Raw genomic sequence first — 21113 nt, forward strand, 5'->3', positions numbered from 1 at the left:
TTCCCTACATAGTGACACTCTATTCCCTACATAGTGACACTCTATTCCCTACATAGTGACACTCTATTCCCTACATAGTGACACTCTATTCCCTATATAGTGACACCCTACATAGTGACACTCTATTCCCTAGATAGTTACACCCTACATAGTGACACCCTATTCCCTATATAGTGACACTCTATTCCCTACATAGTGACACTCTATTCCCTACATAGTGACACTCTATTCCCTATATAGTGACACCCTATTCCCTATATAGTGGCACCCTACATAGTGACACTCTATTCCCTATATAGTGACACTCTATTCCCTATATAGTGACACTCTCTTCCCTACATAGTGACACTCTATTCCCTACATAGTGACACTCTATTCCCTACATAGTGACACTCTATTCCCTACATAGTGACACTCTATTCCCTACATTGTGACACTCTATTCCCTACATAGTGACACTCTATTCCCTACATAGTGACACTCTATTCCCTACATAGTGACACTCTATTCCCTACATAGTGACACTCTATTCCCTACATAGTGACACTCTATTCCCTATATAGTGACACCCTACATAGTGACACCCTATTCCCTACATAGTGACACTCTATTCCCTACATAGTGACACTCTATTCCCTATATAGTGACACTCTATTCCCTACATAGTGACACTCTATTCCCTACATAGTGACACTCTATTCCCTATATAGTGACACCCTACATAGTGACACCCTATTCCCTACATAGTGACACTCTATTCCCAATATAGTGACACTCTATTCCCTACATAGTGACACTCTATTCCCTACATAGTGACACTCTATTCCCTACATAGTGACACCCTATTCCCTACATAGTGACACCCTACATAGTGACACTCTATTCCCTATATAGTGACACCCTACATAGTGACACCCTATTCCCTACATAGTGACACTCTATTCCCAATATAGTGACACTCTATTCCCTACATAGTGACACTCTATTCCCTACATAGTGACACTCTATTCCCTACATAGTGACACTCTATTCCCTACATAGTGACACTCTATTCCCTATATAGTGACACCCTACATAGTGACACCCTATTCCCTACATAGTGACACTCTATTCCCTACATAGTGACACTCTATTCCCTATATAGTGACACTCTATTCCCTACATAGTGACACTCTATTCCCTACATAGTGACACTCTATTCCCTATATAGTGACACCCTACATAGTGACACCCTATTCCCTACATAGTGACACTCTATTCCCAATATAGTGACACTCTATTCCCTACATAGTGACACTCTATTCCCTACATAGTGACACTCTATTCCCTACATAGTGACACCCTATTCCCTACATAGTGACACCCTAATCCCTACATAGTGACACCCTATTCCCTACATAGTGACACCCTAATCCCTACATAGTGACACCTTATTCCCTGTACAGGGACACCCTATTCTCTGTAGTGACACCCTAGTCTCTGTACTGGCACACTATTCCCTACGTACTACCATAGGGCCTGGTCAAAAGTAGTGCACTATGTAGAGAATAGGGTTCTATTTTGAACGCATACACTGTTAGAAAAAAGGTTTCTGAAAGGGTTCTGTCCTCATTGGAGAACGCATATCTTTTCCACGTAGAAACCATTTTGGTTTCAGGTAGAAAAAGGGTTCTACATGAAATAGGTTCTCTGAAGAAACCTTTTAGGTTCTAGATTGCACCTTTCTCTCTAATAGTGTAAGGTGCCATTTTGGATACACATTTAGAGATTTTTAGAGTCTTTCACTCTCGTACTCTGGCATCTCAGAGTGCATGCTGGGTAAGGGGGTAAGGGGTACATTGGGAATGTAGTAGAGTGACTCCTGACTGACAGTAGGCGGCGTGTGGGATGGACTATTCACCCCTGAGTCTGAATCCTGAGCCACGGGACCCTCTGTCTGCGGCATCTCTTCTTCACTATATTTCGCCTCTCTTGACTGCAGAGGAAGTGAGTTCACAGGAAGGGTCGTGGCCTCGGGATGGCCTTTCAGCTTCAGCTCGTCAAGCTCCTGGAAGTTCTTGAGGCGGACCACCTCCTTGTGGGCGGAGCCACCGTAACACGGCAACAGCACAAAGACTTCCTTACGGAACTTAGAACTCATTCCGAAGTAGATGAGGGGGTTGTAGAAGGAGGCGGATTTAGCGAAGAGACGGGTGAAGATTAAAGTCATGTTGGGGACGTGGTAACCACAGGCAGACCACATGGAGACCACAGCATAGGGAGACCATGCCATGATGAAGGCTGTGCAGATCACTATGGAGACCTGAAGGAGAAGTGACAGAGAAGAGAGATTAAAAAAGCTACAGGACTGTTTGGCTAGCTACAGGACTGTTTGGCTAGCTAAAGGACTGTTTGGCTAGCTACAGGACTGTTTGGCTAGCTAAAGGACTGTTTGGCTAGCTAAAGGACTGTTTGGCTAGCTACAGGACTGTTTGGCTAGCTACAGGACTGTTTGGCTAGCTACAGGACTGTTTGGCTAGCTACAGGACTGTTTGGCTAGCTACAGGACTGTTTGGCTAGCTACAGGACTGTTTGGCTAGCTAAAGGACTGTTTGGCTAGCTACAGGACTGTTTGGCTAGCTACAGGACTGTTTGGCTAGCTACAGGACTGTTTGGCTAGCTACAGGACCGTTTGGCTAGCTAAAGGACTGTTTGGCTAGATACAGGACTGTTTGGCTAGCTACAGGACTGTTTGGCTAGCTACAGGACTGTTTGGCTAGCTACAGGACTGTTTGGCTAGCTACATGACTGTTTGGCTAGCTACAGGACTGTTTAGCTAGCTACAGGACTGTTTGGCTAGCTACAGGACTGTTTGGCTGTCTACAGGACTGTTTAGCTAGCTACAGGACTGTTTGGCTAGCTACAGGACATTTTTAGCTAGCTACAGGACTGTTTGGCTAGCTACAGGACTGTTCTGCTAGCTACAGGACTGTTTGGCTAGCTACAGGACTGTTTAGCTAGCTACAGGACTGTTTGGCTAGCTACAGGACTGTTTGGCTAGCTACAGGACCGTTTGGCTAACTACAGGACTGTTTGGCTAGCTACACGACTGATTGGCTAGCTACAGGACTGTTTGGCTAGCTACAGGACTGTTTGGCTAGCTACAGGACTGTTTGGCTAGCTACAGGACTGTTTGGCTAGCTACAGGACTGTTTGGCTAGCTACAGGACTGTTTGGCTAGCTACATGACTGTTTGGCTAGCTACAGGACTGTTTGGCTAGCTACAGGACTGTTTGGCTAGCTCCAGGACTGTTTGGCTGTCTACAGGACTGTTTAGCTAGCTACAGGACTGTTTGGCTAGCTACAGGACATTTTTAGCTAGCTACAGGACTGTTTGGCTAGCTCCAGGACTGTTTGGCTAGCTACAGGACATTTTTAGCTAGCTCCAGGACTGTTTGGCTAGCTACAGGACTGTTTGGCTAGCTACAGGACTGTTTGGCTAGCTACAGGACATTTTTAGCTAGCTACAGGACTGTTTGGCTAGCTACAGGACTGTTTGGCTAGCTACAGGACTGTTTGGCTAGCTACAGGACTGTTTGGCTAGCACAGACTGGAATATGTTTTGGGATTCACCCGATAACATTGATGAGTTTACCACATCAGTCACCAGCGTCATTAATAAATGCATCGACGACTTCGTCCCCACAGTGACAGTACATACATATCCCAACCAGAAGCCATGTATTACAGGCAACATCCGCACTGAATTTAAGGATAGAGCTGTCGCTTTCAAGGAGCGGAACACTAATCTGGACGCTTACAAGAAATCCTGCTATGACCTCCAAAGAGACATCAAACAGGCAAAGTACCGATAAAGGACTAAGATCGAATCCTACAACACCGGCTCTGACGCTCGTTAGATGTGGCAGGGCTTGCAAACTATCACGGATTCCAAAGGGAATTGCAGCTGCTAGTTGCCCAGTGATGTAAGCCTACCAGAAGATTGAAATGCCATCAATGCTCGCCTCAAGGCAAGTAACACTGAACAATGCATGAGAGCACCAGCCATTCCGGACGACTGTGTGATCTCATTTTTTGTAGCCATTGTGAGTAAGATCTTTAAACAGGTTAACATTCACAAGGCCGCAATGCCAGACGAAATACCAGTACACGTAGGATGTGCTGACCAGCTGGCAAATGTCCTCACTAACCTTTTCAACCTCTCCCTGACTCAGTCTGTAATACCAACATGTTTCAACAGACCCCCATAGTCCCTGTGCCAAGCTAATCTGTCTAAATGACTATCGTCACATAGCACTCACATCTGTAGCCATGAAATGCTTTAAAAAGCTGTTCATGCCTCACATCCACTCCATTATCCCAGAAACCCTAGACCCACTCCAATTTGCATACCACCCAAACAGATCCACAGATGACGCAATCTCTATTGTACTCAACACTGCCCTTTCCCACCTGGACAAAAGGAACACCTATATGAGAATGCTGTTCATTGGCTACAGCTCAGCGTTCAACAGCTTAGAGCCCTCATAGCTCATCACTAAGCTCAGGAACCTTTAACTGAACACCGCCCTCTGCAACTGGATTCTGGACATCCTGACGGGCCCGCCCCCAGGCGGTGAGGAGAGGCAACAACACATCCACCATGCTGACCCTCAAAACTGGGTCCCCTCAAGGGTGCATGCTGAGTCCACTCCTATACTCCCTGTTCACCCATGACTGTGTGGCTGAGCACGACTCCAACACCATCGTTAAGTTTGCTGACGACACCACGGTGGTAGGCCTGATCACTGACGACGATGAGACAGCCTATAGGGAGGAGGTCAGTGACCTGGCAATGTGGTGCCAGGACAACAACCTCTCCCTCAACGTCGATGTCCATATCACTAAGGAATTAGGGTGGTCCACATACACCAACACAATCCTTAAAAAGGCACGACAAAAGCCTCTTCCCCCTCATGATGCTGAAAAGATTTGGCATGGGCCCTCAGCTCTTCAAAAAATTCTACAGCTGCACCATTGAGAGCATCTTGACTGGCTGCATCAGCGCATGATATGGCAACTGCTTTGCATCCAACAGCAAGATGATACAGAGGGTAGTGCATATGGCCCATTACATCACTATACCAGGCGGTGTCAAAGGAAGGCCTTAAAAATTGTCAAGAACTCCAGCCACCCAAGTCAGAGACTGTTCTCTCTGCTACCGCACGGCAAGCGGTACCGATGCACCATGTCTGGAACCAACAGGACCCTGAACAGCTTCTACCCTCAAGCCATAAGGCTGCTAAATAGTTGACCAAATAGCTACCCGGACGATCTGCATTGACACCTCACATTTACTTCTGCTACTGCGTATTATCTATCATATTGCTTAGTCACTTTACCCTTGCCTTTATGTACATACGTATCTACCTTAATTACCTCGTACCCCTGCACATGGACTGGGTACTGGTACTCTGTGTATATAGCCTAGTTCTCATTACTCAGTACTGATACCCCGTGTATATAGCCTAGTTCTCATTACTCAGTACTGGTACCCCGTGTATACAGCCAGGTTATCATTACTCAGTACTGGTACCCCGTGTATATAGCCTAGTTATCATTACTCAGTACTGGTACCCCGTGTATACAGCCAAGTTATCATTACTCAGTACTGGTACTCTGTGTATATAGCCTAGTTATCATTACTCAGTACTGGTACTCTGTGTATAAAGCCTAGTTATCATTACTCAGTACTGGTACTCTGTGTATATAGCCTAGTTATCATTACTCAGTACTGGTACTCTGTGTACATAACCTAGATATCATTACTCAGTACTGGTACTCTGTGTATATAACCTAGTTATCATTACTCAGTACTGGTACCCCGTGTATATAACCTAGTTATCATTACTCAGTACTGGTACCCTATGTATATAGTCAAGTTATCATTACTCATTGTGTATTTATTCCTTGTGTTATTATTTTTCAATTTTCTTTCTCTCCGTATTGTTGTGAAGGGCCCGTAAGTCAGCATTTCACTGTCAGTCTACACGTGTCGTTGTGAAGGGCCCGTAAGTCAGCATTTCACTGTTAGTCTACACGTGTGGTTGTGAAGGGCCCGTAAGTCAGCATTTCACTGTTAGTCTACACGTGTCGTTGTGAAGGGCCCCGTAAGTCAGCATTTCACTGTTAGTCTACACGTGTCGTTGTGAAGGGCCCATAATTCAGCATTTCACTGTTAGTCTACATGTGTCGTTGTGAAGGGCCCGTAATTCAGCATTTCACTGTTATTCTACACGTGTCGTTGTGAAGGGCCCGTAATTCAGCATTTCACTGTTAGTCTACACGTGTCGTTGTGAAGGGCCCGTAATTCAGCATTTCACTGTTAGTCTACACGTGTCGTTGTGAAGGGCCCGTAAGTCAGCATTTCACTGTTAGTCTACACGTGTCGTTGTGAAGGGCCCGTAATTCAGCATTTCACTGTTAGTCTACACGTGTCGTTGTGAAGGGCCCGTAAGTCAGCATTTCACTGTTAGTCTACACGTGTCGTTGTGAAGGGCCCGTAATTCAGCATTTCACTGTTAGTCTACACGTGTCGTTGTGAAGGGCCCGTAAGTCAGCATTTCACTGTTAGTCTACACGTGTCGTTGTGAAGGGCCCGTAATTCAGCATTTCACTGTTAGTCTACACGTGTCGTTGTGAAGGGCCCGTAAGTCAGCATTTCACTGTTAGTCTACACGTGTTGTTTACAAAACAGGTGACAAATATTTGTCATTTTTTATTTTATTTGAACGTTTACTGTCCACTGTGCTTCTGATGAACCTTTTGCGATCTTGGCTGGGTTATTTAAAAAAATCCCTTTCTGTTTCTGTTCTGTTGATGTAAATAGGTCTTCTAACTAAATGTTATTGATTGAATTGATTGATTGATTGGTTGGTTAATTGGCTCACCCTCGTGACGTCTCGTTCCACCTTCCTCTGTCTGACTGAGAGGTATCCATCAGCAGACATGGCGTTGCTGCTCACCACTGTATGGATGATGGCTACATAGGAGAACACCATGACCATGACCGGGACGAAGAAGCAGGAGATAAGGATGGACATGATGTAGGACTTGTAGATGGTGGAGTAGTTAGCCTTGGACCAGTCCACCTCACAGGTCCCGTACCCGCAGTCTGGAGGTGGAGATATGGGGATGAATGGGTTAGAGTGGTGTTTGGAGAGGTGGTCGCATGAATGGATGGATGGATGGATGGATGGGTGGGTGGTCGCATGCATGAATGGATGAACGGATGGATGGATGGATGAATACATGGATATATAGAGGGATAAATGGATGGATGGATGGATGGATGGATGGATATATAGAGAGATGAATGGATGGATGGATGGATATATAGAGGGATAAACGGATGGATGGATGGATATATAGAGGGATGGATGGATGGATGGATGGATGGATATATAGAGGGATAAATGGATGGATGAACGGATGGATGGATGGATATATAGAGGGATAAATGGATGGATGGAGGGATGAATACATGGATATATAGAGGGATAAATGGATGGATGGATGGATGGATATATAGAGGGATAAATGGATGGATGGATGGATATATAGAGGGATGAATGGATGGATGGATGGATGGATATATAGAGGGATAAATGGATGGATGAATGGATGAATGGATGGATGGATGAATACATGGATATATAGAGGGATAAATGGATGGATGGATGGATGGATGTATATATAGAGGAATAAATGGATAGGTTAGAGCGGTGTTTCGAGAGGTGGTCGCATCCATGAATGGATGAACGGATGGATGGAGGAATACATGGATAAATAGATGAATAAATGGATGGATGGTCGCATGCATGAATGGATGAACGGATGGATGGATGAATACATGGATATATAGATGGATAAATGGATGGATGGAGGGATGAATACATGGATATATAGAGGGATAAATGGATGGATGGATATATAGAGGGATAAATGGAAGGATGGATGGATATATAGAGGGATGGATGGATGGATGGATGGATGGATGGATGGATGGATGGATGGATGGAGGGATGAATGGATGGATGGATGGATTGATGGAGGGAGGGATGGATGTATGTATGGATGGATCGAGGGAGGAAGGGAGGGAGACACTAACCTGTGTAGCTGCCCCAGCCCAGCAGTGGAGCGACAGACCAGAACAAAGCTCCAACCCAGATGAACATTAGAGAGATGCAGATGGTGCTTAAACTGACGCAGTAGGCTGGAAACAGGACACACACACACACACACACACACACACACACACACACACACACACACACACACACACACACACACACACACAGGCAATGAGTGTGTGTTCCAGTCAAGCCACTTTGTGACATCGGTTGATGTAAAAAGGGCTTTATAAATTAATGTGATTGATTGATATAACATGGTTTGAGACACAGTGTGTAAAAAACGATAATCAACATTTCCCTTTAATCCTGCAGTCACCCTCAACATTTCCCTATAATCGTGCAGTCACCCTCAACATCGCCTATAATCGTGCAGTCACCCTCAACATTTCCCTATAATCCTGCAGTCACCCTCAACATTTCCCTATAATCCTGCAGTCACCCTCAACATCGCCTATAATCGTGCAGTCACCCTCAACATTTCCCTATAATCCTGCAGTCACCCTGAACATTTCCCTATAATCCTGCAGTCACCCTCAACATTTCCCTTTAATCCTGCAGTCACCCTCAACATTTCCTTTTAATCCTGCAGTCACCTTCAACATTTTCCTATAATCCTGCAGTCACCCTCAAAATGTCCCTTTAATCCTGCAGTCACCCTCAACATTTACCTATAATCCTGCAGTCACCCTCAACATTTCCCTATAATCCTGCAGTCCCCCTCAACATTTCCCTTTAATCCTGCAGTCACCCTCAACATTTCCCTTTATCCCTGCAGTCACCCTCAACATTTCCCTATAATCCTGCAGTCACCCTCAACATTTCCCTATAATCCTGCAGTCACCCTCAACATTTCCCTATAATCCTGCAGTCACCCTCAACATTTCCTTTTAATCCTGCAGTCACCTTCAACATTTCCCTATAATCCTGCAGTCACCCTCAAAATGTCCCTTTAATCCTGCAGTCACCCTCAACATTTACCTATAATCCTGCAGTCACCCTCAACATTTCCCTATAATCCTGCAGTCCCCCTCAACATTTCCCTTTAATCCTGCAGTCACCCTCAACATTTCCCTTTATCCCTGCAGTCACCCTCAACATTTCCCTTTATCCCTGCAGTCACCCTCAACATTTCCCTTTATCCCTGCAGTCACCCTCAGCATTTCCCTCACTGCTTAGCGATTTTGACGCGTCACCCGGAGCTCCGGCATCAAACATGACATCACTAGTTAGCACACCTGATTCAACTTGTCAATTAACACACTATTAACACCTATGGAATTTTTACAAAATAATATGGCTAACATTGAATTTCAAAAAAGCCTGTATTGTTCTTCAAAAGATTGTGTGTAGAACCTTTGCGATTGAGAAAGGTTTTTTATAGTACCATTCTCCATAAAGGTTCTATAAAGAACCATTAAGAATTGTAACCATAGCGGAACACTTTTTGTTGCTATATAGAACCTTTTTTAATAGTTCTTTAGAGGAACCTTAGGAAAGTTCTTTATAGCACCATACAGGTTCCATTTAGAACCTCATGAGCATGATTCTTTATAGAACCTTCAAAAAAAGGTGATCTGCTATGGTTACAAGCCAAACAACCCTTATCTGGTGCAATATAGAACCATTTGTTTTTCTGTGTAGTCCTTGATCCTAGATCAGTGTGTCACCCTCTCTAAAAGGGCTCTGATTTCCAAATGATATTCCTCTGCAAACACGCGACAGGAAAAGTTGGAGGGAAGCTGGCACGTTAAAGTCCTGAATTCTTTCCACCCCAGTTATGAATGTCAGACTGTGACATTTTTATGAACAATGAGTCTCTTTTTTTCAGGCGCCACCCGGCAAGCACTTGTAAATGACTCCCACTGAAAATAACCTTTCTTGACAAAGTACATATAGGTTTGTATTCAGTGAGAAGAGAATGAATCGATTGTTGTGATTGGTGTGCTTCCAATGACCAACAAGATTAAATCAGTCACTTATATCTGATTACAGGACATGCTGTGTGAATCCTGTATGAGGTGATTTGCTTTTTAGTGCCTCAGTAAATTATGTAACACAATAGTCTAATCGAGGCCAATCTGAACGATCAATTTCAAATCATTTCAATGTGATATGACTTATGAAAGACGTTTAGCACACAATCAAATAATGACACATACAGTACAAGATCCAGTCAACTGATGAACTAAAAAAACAACCCAGAATGTATTAAATTGTATACAATTGATTGATGAATAGACTACTCTACCCAAGATGTCAGCCATGTTGTATTTCTTTCGGAATAATCTCAAAACATACTGTAAAACCCCCCCTCCTGTAAACTCCCCTCCTGTAAAACCTCTCCTCCTGTAAAACCTCTCGTCATGTAAACCTCCCCTCCTGTAAAACCTCTCCTCCTGTAAAACCTCTCCTCCTGTAAAACCTCCCCTCCTGTAAAACCTCTCCTCCTGTAAAACCTCTCCTCCTGTAAAAACCTCCCCTTTGGAGCAATCAACCCACCATAGAGTGATAACAACAGAAGTTAACAGAAGCAGTTATTCTATTATTACCTAGTTAAGACATTCCTCACCTCAACCTCACCTCAAATTAAGTTAATTGTCAGGTCTGGTGTAGAGAATGTACTATAATAGTTATCATTAATCAAACAGTAATCTCCTTCCATAAATCCAGCCAGTAATGACAGCCCATTAACAGCGAGAACAACATATATCACGCTCTTTCTTCTCTTGTCAGATAAGACCTACTGGAATGTGACTCCCCAATTGACACCATGTTCCCTATTTAGTGCACTACTTTTGACCAGGGCTGACACCATGTTCCCTATTTAGTGCACTACGTTTGACCAGGCCCTATGGACCGCACACTAACTTCTTTCCAGAGAGACATCAGGGATTGTAACATACTTTGTTTCACGGAAACATGTCTTTCTCTGGGATATACTGTTGGAGTCGGTCCAACTGGATTCTCAGTTGATCGCTCCGACAGGAATAAACATCTCTCCGGAAGAAGAAGAAGGGTGAGGGTGTACAGTTGAAGTCGGAAGTTTACATACACTTAAGTTGGAGCCATTAAAACAAGTTTTTCAACCACTCCACACATTCCATGTTAACAAACTATAGTTTTGACAAGTCTGTTAGGACATCTACGTTGTGCATGACACAAGTAATCTTTCCAACAATTGTTTAGGCTACCCGAAACGTTTCACCCAAGTTAAACAATTTAAAGGCAATGCTACCAAATACTAATTGAGGGTATGTAAACTTCTGACCCACTGGGAATGTGATGAAAGAAATAAAAGCTGAAATAAATCATTCTCTCTACTATTATTCTGACATTTCACATTCTTAAAATAAAGTGGTGATCCTAACTGACCTAAAACAGGGAATTTTTACTGGGATTAAATGTCAGGAATTGTGAGAAACTGAGTTTAAATGTATTTGGCTGCGTGTGTAAACTTCCGACTTCAACTGCATGTTTCATGATTAACGACTCATGGTGTAATTGTGATAACATACAGGAACTCAAGTCCTTTGTTCCCCCGACCTAGAATAGCTCACAATCAAATGCTGTATTATCGCCCAATAGATTTTACTTTGATTATGGTCAAGGCCGTGTACACCCCCCCCCCCCCCCCCCTGCCCCCCTCAAGCCGATACCACAACGGCCCTCTAGGAACTTTCCTGGACTTTATGCAAGTCTTCTCCAGGTAAATATTTCTGTAGGCGATGGCCTTGTTATGGAAGGTTTGGGAATCGCTTTCTTTTAGTTGGTTGTATAATTTAACGGCTCTTTTGGGGATTTTGATAATTACCGGGTACCGGCCTAATTCTGCTCTGTATTATTTGGTGTTTTACGTTGTACACGGAGGATGTTTTTTTGCAGAATTCTGCATGCAGAGTCTCTATTTGGTGATGGTCCCAGACATCACAACCACAAAGGGTAATGGGTAAGGGGTTCTAGAACTGATTCAAGTATTTTTGGCCAGATCCAGAGCAACGGTATTTGGGGACAGAAGAACCAGATCATGAGAAAACAGTAGACATTTGACTTCAGATTCTAGGAGGGTGAGGCCAGGTACTGTGGACTGTTCAAGTGCCCTCACCAATTTGTTGATATATATGTTGAAGAGGGTGGGGCTTAAGCTCTCACCCCACGGACCTGTGTAAAGAAATGTTCGTATTTTTGGCCAATTTTAACTGCACACTTGTTGTTTGTGTTCATGGATTTTATAATGTTGGATGTTTTTCCCCCAACACCACTTTCCATCAATTTGTATAGCAGACCCACATGCCAAACGGAGTGAAGCTTTTTTTAGACTTTGGCTTTGTTTTGGTTTGTTTGTTTGTCAATTAGGGTGTGCAGGGTGAATACATGGTCTGTTGTACGGTAATTTGTTAAAGCCAATTGGACATTTGCTCAGTACATTGTTTTCACTGAGGAAATGTACATGCAGAGGAATTTCCTAAGTTTGCTGTTGATAGTTATTGGGGGCGGCAGCAGGTAGCCTCGTGGTTAGAGCGTTGGGCCAGTAACTGACAGGTTGCTGGATCAAATCACCGAGCTGACAAGGTAAAAATCTGTCATTCTGCCCCTAAACTAGGCAGTTATTTTATTGTGTTACTTTTTATTACGTTTTACTTTAGTTTATTTGTTAAATATTTTCTTGCATTGTTGGTTAAGGGCTTGTGAGTAAGCATTTCACAGTAAGGTCAACACTTGTTGTGTTACGCACATGTGACAAATAAAGTTTGATTTGATTTGAATCATAAAACGGAATTTCTGGAAAACCAGAGGAAGTTACCAGCGTTTTGTCAACCTACTCGAGATGATAGTTCAGCTGTTATAATTTATATGTTATTCTGACTTTTGTGTTATAATTTATATGTTATTCTGTTATTCTGACCTTTGTTAGGATGGCATCCCTTGATGTATCTGGTGACACTGACGACAGTCAGGGTGTTGATGCTGGCCAGGCCAAACAACAAGGTGAAGAAGCCATCAACCTATAGGAGAGGAGATAGGGGGAGGGTCAGTAAGCTATTGGTTCACATCTGATAATGACTGGCTGTCTCTGCCTGTCACTCAGTGATGACTGAAGTTACTGGAAGCATACATTCCTTAGGGGCGGGACCATTTAGTTTGTTTTTGCTGTAGTCTGATAATATTGCTCAGGTCTGTATCAGATAATATAACACTTTGCTCTGGTCTGTATCAGATAGTATAATACTTAGATTTTGTTTGTATCAGAGAATGACTTAGCTTCAGGGCCTGTACGTACTACACTGGCTACTACACTGGCTACTACACCGGCTCCGACGCATGTCGGCTGTGGCAGGGCTTGAAAACTGTTACAGACTATAAAGGGAAGCACAGCTGCGAGCTGCCCAGTGACATGAGCCTACTATACGAGATAAATTACTTCTACGCTCGCTTCGAGGCAAGCAACACTGAGGCATGCATGAGAGCATCAGTTGTTCTGGATGACTGTGTGATCGCACTCTCCATAGCCGATGTGAGTAAGACCTTCAAACAGGTTAACATTCACAAGGCCGCAGGGCCAAACAGATTAACAGGACGTGTACACCGAGCATGCGCTGACCAACTGGCAAGTGTCTTCACTGACATTTTCAACCTGTCCCTAACTGAGTCTGTAATACCAACATGTTTCAAGCAGACCACCATAGTCCCTGTGCCCAAGAACACTAAAGTAAGCTGCCTAAATGATTACTGACCCGTAGCACTCACTTCTGTAGCCATGAAGTGCTTTGAAAGGCTGTTCATGGCTCACATCCACACCATTATCCCAGAAACCCTAGACCCACTCATATTTGCATACCACCTCAACAGATCCACAGATTACACAATCTCTATTGCACTCCACACTGCTCTTTCCCACCTGGACAAATGGAACACCTATGTGAGAATGCTATTCATTGACTACAGCTCAGTGTTCAACACCATAGTGCCCTCAAAGCTCATCACTAAACTAAGGATCCTGGGACTAAACACCTCCCTCTGCAACTTGTTTATAGACTTCCTGACGGAAGTGCCAGGATAACAACCTCTCCCTCAACGTGATCAAGAAAAAGGAGATGATTGTGGACTACAGGAAAAGGAGGACCGAGCACGCCCCCATTTTCATCGACAGGGCTGTAGTGGAGCCGGTTGAGAGCTTCAAGTTCCTTGGTGTCCACATCACCAACAAACTAACATGATCCAAACACACCGAGACAATAGTGAAGAAGGCACGACAAAGCCTATGCCACCTCAGGAGACTGAACATTTTTTGGCATGGGTCCTCAGATCCTCAAAAAGTTCTACAGCTTCAACATTCAGAGCTGGTTGCATTACTGCCTGATATGACAACTGCTCCACCTCCGACCGCAAATCAAATCAAATCATCATCAAATCAAATCAAATCAAATCAAATCAAATCAAATTTTATTTGTCACATACACATGGTTAGCAGATGTTAATGCGAGTGTAGCGAAATGCTTGTGCTTCTAGTTCCGACAATGCAGTAATAACCAACAAGTAATCTAACTAACAATTCCAAAACTACTGTCTTGTACACAGTGTGAGGGGATAAAGAATATGTACATAAGGATATATGAATGAGTGATGGTACAGAGCAGCATAGGCAGATACAGTAGATTGTATCGAGTACAGTATATACATATGAGATGAGTATGTAAACAAAGTGGCATAGTTAAAGTGGCTAGTGATACATGTATTACATAAGGATACAGTCGATGATATAGAGTACAGTATATACGTATGCATATGAGATGAATAATGTAGGGTAAGTAACATTATGTAAGGTAGCATTGTTTAAAGTGGCTAGTGATATATTTACATAATTTCCCATCAATTCCCATTATTAAAGTGGCTGGAGTTGAGTCAGTGTCAGTGTGTTGGCAGCAGCCACTCAATGTTAGTGGTGGCTGTTTAACAGTCTGATAGCCTTGAGACAGAAGCTGTTTTTCAGTCTCTCGGTCCCAGCTTTGATGCACCTGTACTGACCTCGCCTTCTGGATGATAGCGGGGTGAACAGGCAGTGGCTCGGGTGGTTGATGTCCTTGATGATCTTTATGGCCTTCCTGTGACATCGGGTGGTGTAGGTGTCCTGGAGGGCAGGTAGTTTGCCCCCGGTGATGCGTTGTGCAGACCTCACTACCCTCTGGAGAGCCTTACGGTTGAGGGCGGAGCAGTTGCCGTACCAGGCGGTGATACAGCCCGCCAGGATGCTCTCGATTGTGCATCTGTAGAAGTTTGTGAGTGCTTTTGGTGACAAGCCGAATTTCTTCAGCCTCCTGAGGTTGAAGAGGCGCTGCTGCGCCTTCTTCACAATGCTGTCTGTGTGAGTGGACCAATTCAGTTTGTCTGTGATGTGTATGCCGAGGAACTTAAAACTTGCTACCCTCTCCACTACTGTTCCATCGATGTGGATAGGGGGGTGTTCCCTCTGCTGTTTCCTGAAGTCCACAATCATCTCCTTAGTTTTGTTGACGTTGAGTGTGAGGTTATTTTCCTGACACCACACTCCGAGGGCCCTCACCTCCTCCCTGTAGGCCGTCTCGTCGTTGTTGGTAATCAAGCCTACCACTGTTGTGTCGTCCGCAAACTTGATGATTGAGTTGGAGGCGTGCGTGGCCACGCAGTCGTGGGTGAACAGGGAGTACAGGAGAGGGCTCAGAACGCACCCTTGTGGGGCCCCAGTGTTGAGGATCAGCGGGGAGGAGATGTTGTTGCCTACCCTCACCACCTGGGGGCGGCCCGTCAGGAAGTCCAGTACCCAGTTGCACAGGGCGGGGTCGAGACCCAGGGTCTCGAGCTTGATGACGAGCTTGGAGGGTACTATGGTGTTGAATGCCGAGCTGTAGTCAATGAACAGCATTCTCACATAGGTATTCCTCTTGTCCAGATGGGTTAGGGCAGTGTGCAGTGTGGTTGAGATTGCATCGTCTGTGGACCTATTTGGGCGGTAAGCAAATTGGAGTGGGTCTAGGGTGTCAGGTAGGGTGGAGGTGATATGGTCCTTGACTAGTCTCTCAAAGCACTTCATGATGACGGAAGTGAGTGCTACGGGGCGGTAGTCGTTTAGCTCAGTTACCTTAGCTTTCTTGGGAACAGGAACAATGGTGGCCCTCTTGAAGCATGTGGGAACAGCAGACTGGTATAGGGATTGATTGAATATGTCCGTAAACACACCGGCCAGCTGGTCTGCGCATGCTCTGAGGGCGCGGCTGGGGATGCCGTCTGGGCCTGCAGCCTTGCGAGGGTTAACACGTTTAAATGTCTTACTCACCTCGGCTGCAGTGAAGGAGAGACCGCAAGTTTTCATTGCAGGCCGTGTCAGTGGCACTGTATTGTCCTCAAAGCGGGCAAAAAAGTTATTTAGTCTGCCTGGGAGCAGGACATCCTGGTCCGTGACTGGGCTGGATTTCTTCCTGTAGTCCGTGATTGACTGTAGACCCTGCCACATGCCTCTTGTGTCTGAGCCGTTGAATTGAGATTCTACTTTGTCTCTGTACTGACGCTTAGCTTGTTTGATAGCCTTGCGGAGGGAATAGCTGCACTGTTTGTATTCGGTCATGTTACCAGACACCTTGCCCTGATTAAAAGCAGTGGTTCGCGCTTTCAGTTTCACACGAATGCTGCCATCAATCCACGGTTTCTGGTTAGGGAATGTTTTAATCGTTGCTATGGGAACGACATCTTCAACGCACGTTCTAATGAACTCGCACACCGAATCAGCGTATTCGTCAATGTTGTTGTCTGACGCAATACGAAACATGTCCCAGTCCACGTGATGGAAGCAGTCTTGGAGTGTGGAGTCAGCTTGGTCGGACCAGCGTTGGACAGACCTCAGCGTGGGAGCCTCTTGTTTTAGTTTCTGTCTGTAGGCAGGGATCAACAAAATGGAGTCGTGGTCAGCTTTTCCGAAAGGGGGGCGGGGTAGGGCCTTATATGCGTCGCGGAAGTTAGAGTAACAATGATCCAAGGTCTTTCCACCCCTGGTTGCGCAATCGATATGCTGATAAAATTTGGGGAGTCTTGTTTTCAGATTAGCCTTGTTAAAATCCCCAGCTATGCAGCCTCCGGATAAATGGTTTCCAGTTTGCAAAGAGTCAAATAAAGTTCATTCAGAGCCAACGATGTGTCTGCTTGGGGGGGGATATATACGGCTGTGATTATAATCGAAGAGAATTCTCTTGGTAGATAATGCGGTCTACATTTGATTGTGAGGAATTCTAAATCAGGTGAACAGAAGGATTTGAGTTCCTGTATGTTTCTTTCATCACACCATGTCACGTTAGTCATAAGGCATATGCCCCCGCCCCTCTTTTTACCAGAAAGATGTTTTTTCCTGTCTGCGCGATGCGTGGAGAAACCTGTTGGCTGCACCGCTTCGGATAGCGTCTCTCCAGTAAGCCACGTTTCCGTGAAGCAAAGAACGTTACAGTCTCTGATGTCCCTCTGGAATGCTACCCTTGCTCGGATTTCATCAACCTTGTTGTCAAGAGACTGGACATTGGCAAGAAGAATGCTAGGGAGTGGTGCACGATGTGCCCGTCTCCGGAGTCTGACCAGAAGACCGCCTCGTTTCCCTCTTTTTCGGAGTCGTTTTTTTGGGTCGCTGCATGGGATCCACTCCGTTGTCCTGTTTGTAAGGCAGAGCACAGGATCCGCGTCGCGAAAAGCACTACAGAGGGTTGTGCGTACGGCCCAGTACATCACTGGGGCCAAGCTTCCTGCCATCCAGGACCTCTATACCAGGCGGTGTCAGAGGAAGGCCCAAAAAATGGTCAAAGACTCCAGCCACCCCAGTCATAGACGGTTCTCTCTGCTACTGCACGGCAAGCAGTACTGTAGGGCCAAGTCTAGGGCCTAAAGGCTTCTTAACCGCTTCTACCCCCCAAGCCATATGACTCCTGAACAGCTAATTAAATGTCTACCCAGACTATTGCATTGCCCCCCCCCCCCCCCCTTTACACTGCTGCTACTCTCTGTTTAATATCCATACATAGTCACTTTAATAACTCTACCTACATGTATATATAGTTTTACCTCAACTACCTCGACTAACCTGTGCTCCCGCACATTGACTCTGTACCGGTGCCTGTTATTTAGCTGCTCTTTAATTCATTGTTATTTTTCAAATTTTATATTTTTTTTATATGTATTTTTTCTTTATTTTTTTTTACCTATCACTTATTGATCTTAAAACTGATTTGTTGGTTAAGGGCTCGTAAGTAAACATTTCACTGTAAGGTCTACTACACCTGTTGTATTCAGCATTTCACTGTGAGGTCTACTACACCTGTTGTATTCAGCATTTCACTGTGAGGTCTACTACACCTGTTGTATTCAGCATTTCACTGTGAGGTCTACTACACCTGTTGTATTCAGCATTTCACTGTAAGGTCTACTACACCTGTTGTATTCAGCATTTCACTGTGAGGTCTACTACACCTGTTGTATTCAGCATTTCACTGTAAGGTCTACTACACCTGTTGTATTCAGCATTTCACTGTGAGGTCTACTACACCTGTTGTATTCAGCATTTCACTGTGAGGTCTATTACACCTGTTGTATTCAGCATTTCACTGTAAGGTCTACTACACCTGTTGTATTCAGCATTTCACTGTGAGGTCTACTACACCTGTTGTATTCAGCATTTCACTGTAAGGTCTACTACACCTGTTGTATTCAGCATTTCACTGTAAGGTCTACTACACCTGTTGTATTCAGCATTTCACTGTAAGGTCTACTACACCTGTTGTATTCAGCATTTCACTGTAAGGTCTACTACACCTGTTGTATTCAGCATTTCACTGTGAAGTCTACTACACCTGTTGTATTCAGCATTTCACTGTAAGGTCTACTACACCTGTTGTATTCAGCATTTCACTGTAAGGTCTACTACACCTGTTGTATTCAGCATTTCACTGTGAGGTCTACTACACCTGTTGTATTCAGCATTTCACTGTAAGGTCTACTACACCTGTTGTATTCAGCATTTCACTGTAAGGTCTACTACACCTGTTGTATTCAGCATTTCACTGTGAAGTCTACTACACCTGTTGTATTCAGCATTTCACTGTAAGGTCTACTACACCTGTTGTATTCAGCATTTCACTGTGAAGTCTACTACACCTGTTGTATTCAGCATTTCACTGTAAGGTCTACTACACCTGTTGTATTCAGCATTTCACTGTAAGGTCTACTACACCTGTTGTATTCAGCATTTCACTGTGAGGTCTACTACACCTGTTGTATTCAGCATTTCACTGTGAGGTCTACTACACCTGTTGTATTCAGCATTTCACTGTGAGGTCTACTACACCTGTTGTATTCAGCATTTCACTGTAAGGTCTACTACACCTGTTGTATTCAGCATTTCACTGTAAGGTCTACTATACCTGTTGTATTCAGCATTTCACTGTGAGGTCTACTACACCTGTTGTATTCAGCATTTCACTGTGAGGTCCACTACACCTGTTGTATTCAGCATTTCACTGTAAGGTCTACTACACCTGTTGTATTCAGCATTTCACTGTAAGGTCTACTACACCTGTTGTATTCAGCATTTCACTGTGAGGTCTACTACACCTGTTGTATTCAGCATTTCACTGTGAGGTCTACTACACCTGTTGTATTCAGCATTTCACTGTGAGGTCTACTACACCTGTTGTATTCAGCATTTCACTGTGAGGTCTACTACACCTGTTGTATTCAGCATTTCACTGTAAGGTCTACTACACCTGTTGTATTCAGCATTTCACTGTAAGGTCTACTACACCTGTTGTATTCAGCATTTCACTGTAAGGTCTACTACACCTGTTGTATTCAGCATTTCACTGTGAGGTCTACTACACCTGTTGTATTCAGCATTTCACTGTGAGGTCTACTACACCTGTTGTATTCAGCATTTCACTGTGAGGTCTACTACACCTGTTGTATTCAGCATTTCACTGTGAGGTCTACTACACCTGTTGTATTCAGCATTTCACTGTAAGGTCTACTACACCTGTTGTATTCAGCATTTCACTGTAAGGTCTACTACACCTGTTGTATTCAGCATTTCACTGTAAGGTCTACTACACCTGTTGTATTCAGCATTTCACTGTAAGGTCTACTACACCTGTTGTATTCAGCATTTCACTGTAAGGTCTACTACACCTGTTGTATTCAGCATTTCACTGTAAGGTCTACTACACCTGTTGTATTCAGCATTTCACTGTGAGGTCTACTACACCTGTTGTATTCAGCATTTCACTGTAAGGTCTACTACACCTGTTGTATTCAGCATTTCACTGTGAGGTCTACTACACCTGTTGTATTCAGCATTTCACTGTAAGGTCTACTACACCTTTTATATTCAGCATTTCACTGTGAGGTCTACTACACGTGTTGTATTCAGCATTTCACTGTAAGGTCTACTACACCTGTTGTATTCAGCATATCACTGTGAGGTCTACTACACCTGTTGTATTCAGCATTTCACTGTAAGGTCTACTACACCTGTTGTATTCAGCATTTCACTGTAAGGTCTACTACACCTGTTGTATTCAGCATTTCACTGTAAGGTCTACTACACCTGTTGTATTCAGCATTTCACTGTGAGGTCTACTACACCTGTTGTATTCAGCGTTTCACTGTAAGGTCTACTACACCTGTTGTATTCAGCATATCACTGTGAGGTCTACTACACCTGTTGTATTCAGCATTTCACTGTAAGGTCTACTACACCTGTTGTATTCATCATTTCACTGTAAGGTCTACTACACCTGTTGTATTCAGCATTTCACTGTAAGGTCTACTACACCTGTTGTATTCAGCATTTCACTGTGAGGTCTACTACACCTGTTGTATTCATCATTTCACTGTGAGGTCTACTACACCTGTTGTATTCAGCATTTCACTGTAAGGTCT

General features: G+C 44.2%; 2 protein-coding genes across 2 annotated transcripts in view; both read right to left on the minus strand.

The window, feature by feature from the left end:
* Positions 1-1717: 1717 nt before the first annotated feature.
* The window catches only part of LOC139367404 (visual pigment-like receptor peropsin), a 38599-nt gene continuing 19203 nt past the window's right edge, over positions 1718-21113 (minus strand). The window contains exons 3-6 of the mRNA XM_071105605.1: positions 13078-13177; positions 8150-8254; positions 6930-7153; positions 1718-2302 (exon numbers count right to left, since the gene is read on the minus strand). Of these exons, the coding sequence (XP_070961706.1) occupies positions 1772-2302; positions 6930-7153; positions 8150-8254; positions 13078-13177 (960 nt within the window). The 3' untranslated portion in view covers positions 1718-1771. The remainder of the gene's footprint in view (positions 2303-6929; positions 7154-8149; positions 8255-13077; positions 13178-21113) is intronic.
* LOC139367405 (guanine nucleotide exchange factor subunit RIC1-like) lies at positions 7394-8102 on the minus strand (the record flags this gene model as incomplete). Its single annotated transcript, XM_071105606.1, has 2 exons — positions 7394-7765; positions 7806-8102. Coding segments are annotated over 2 exons (669 nt in total), but the record flags the coding sequence as incomplete, so codon positions are not given.

Source organism: Oncorhynchus clarkii, chromosome 16, assembly GCF_045791955.1.
Source record: "Oncorhynchus clarkii lewisi isolate Uvic-CL-2024 chromosome 16, UVic_Ocla_1.0, whole genome shotgun sequence".
Lineage (NCBI taxonomy): Eukaryota > Metazoa > Chordata > Actinopteri > Salmoniformes > Salmonidae > Oncorhynchus > Oncorhynchus clarkii.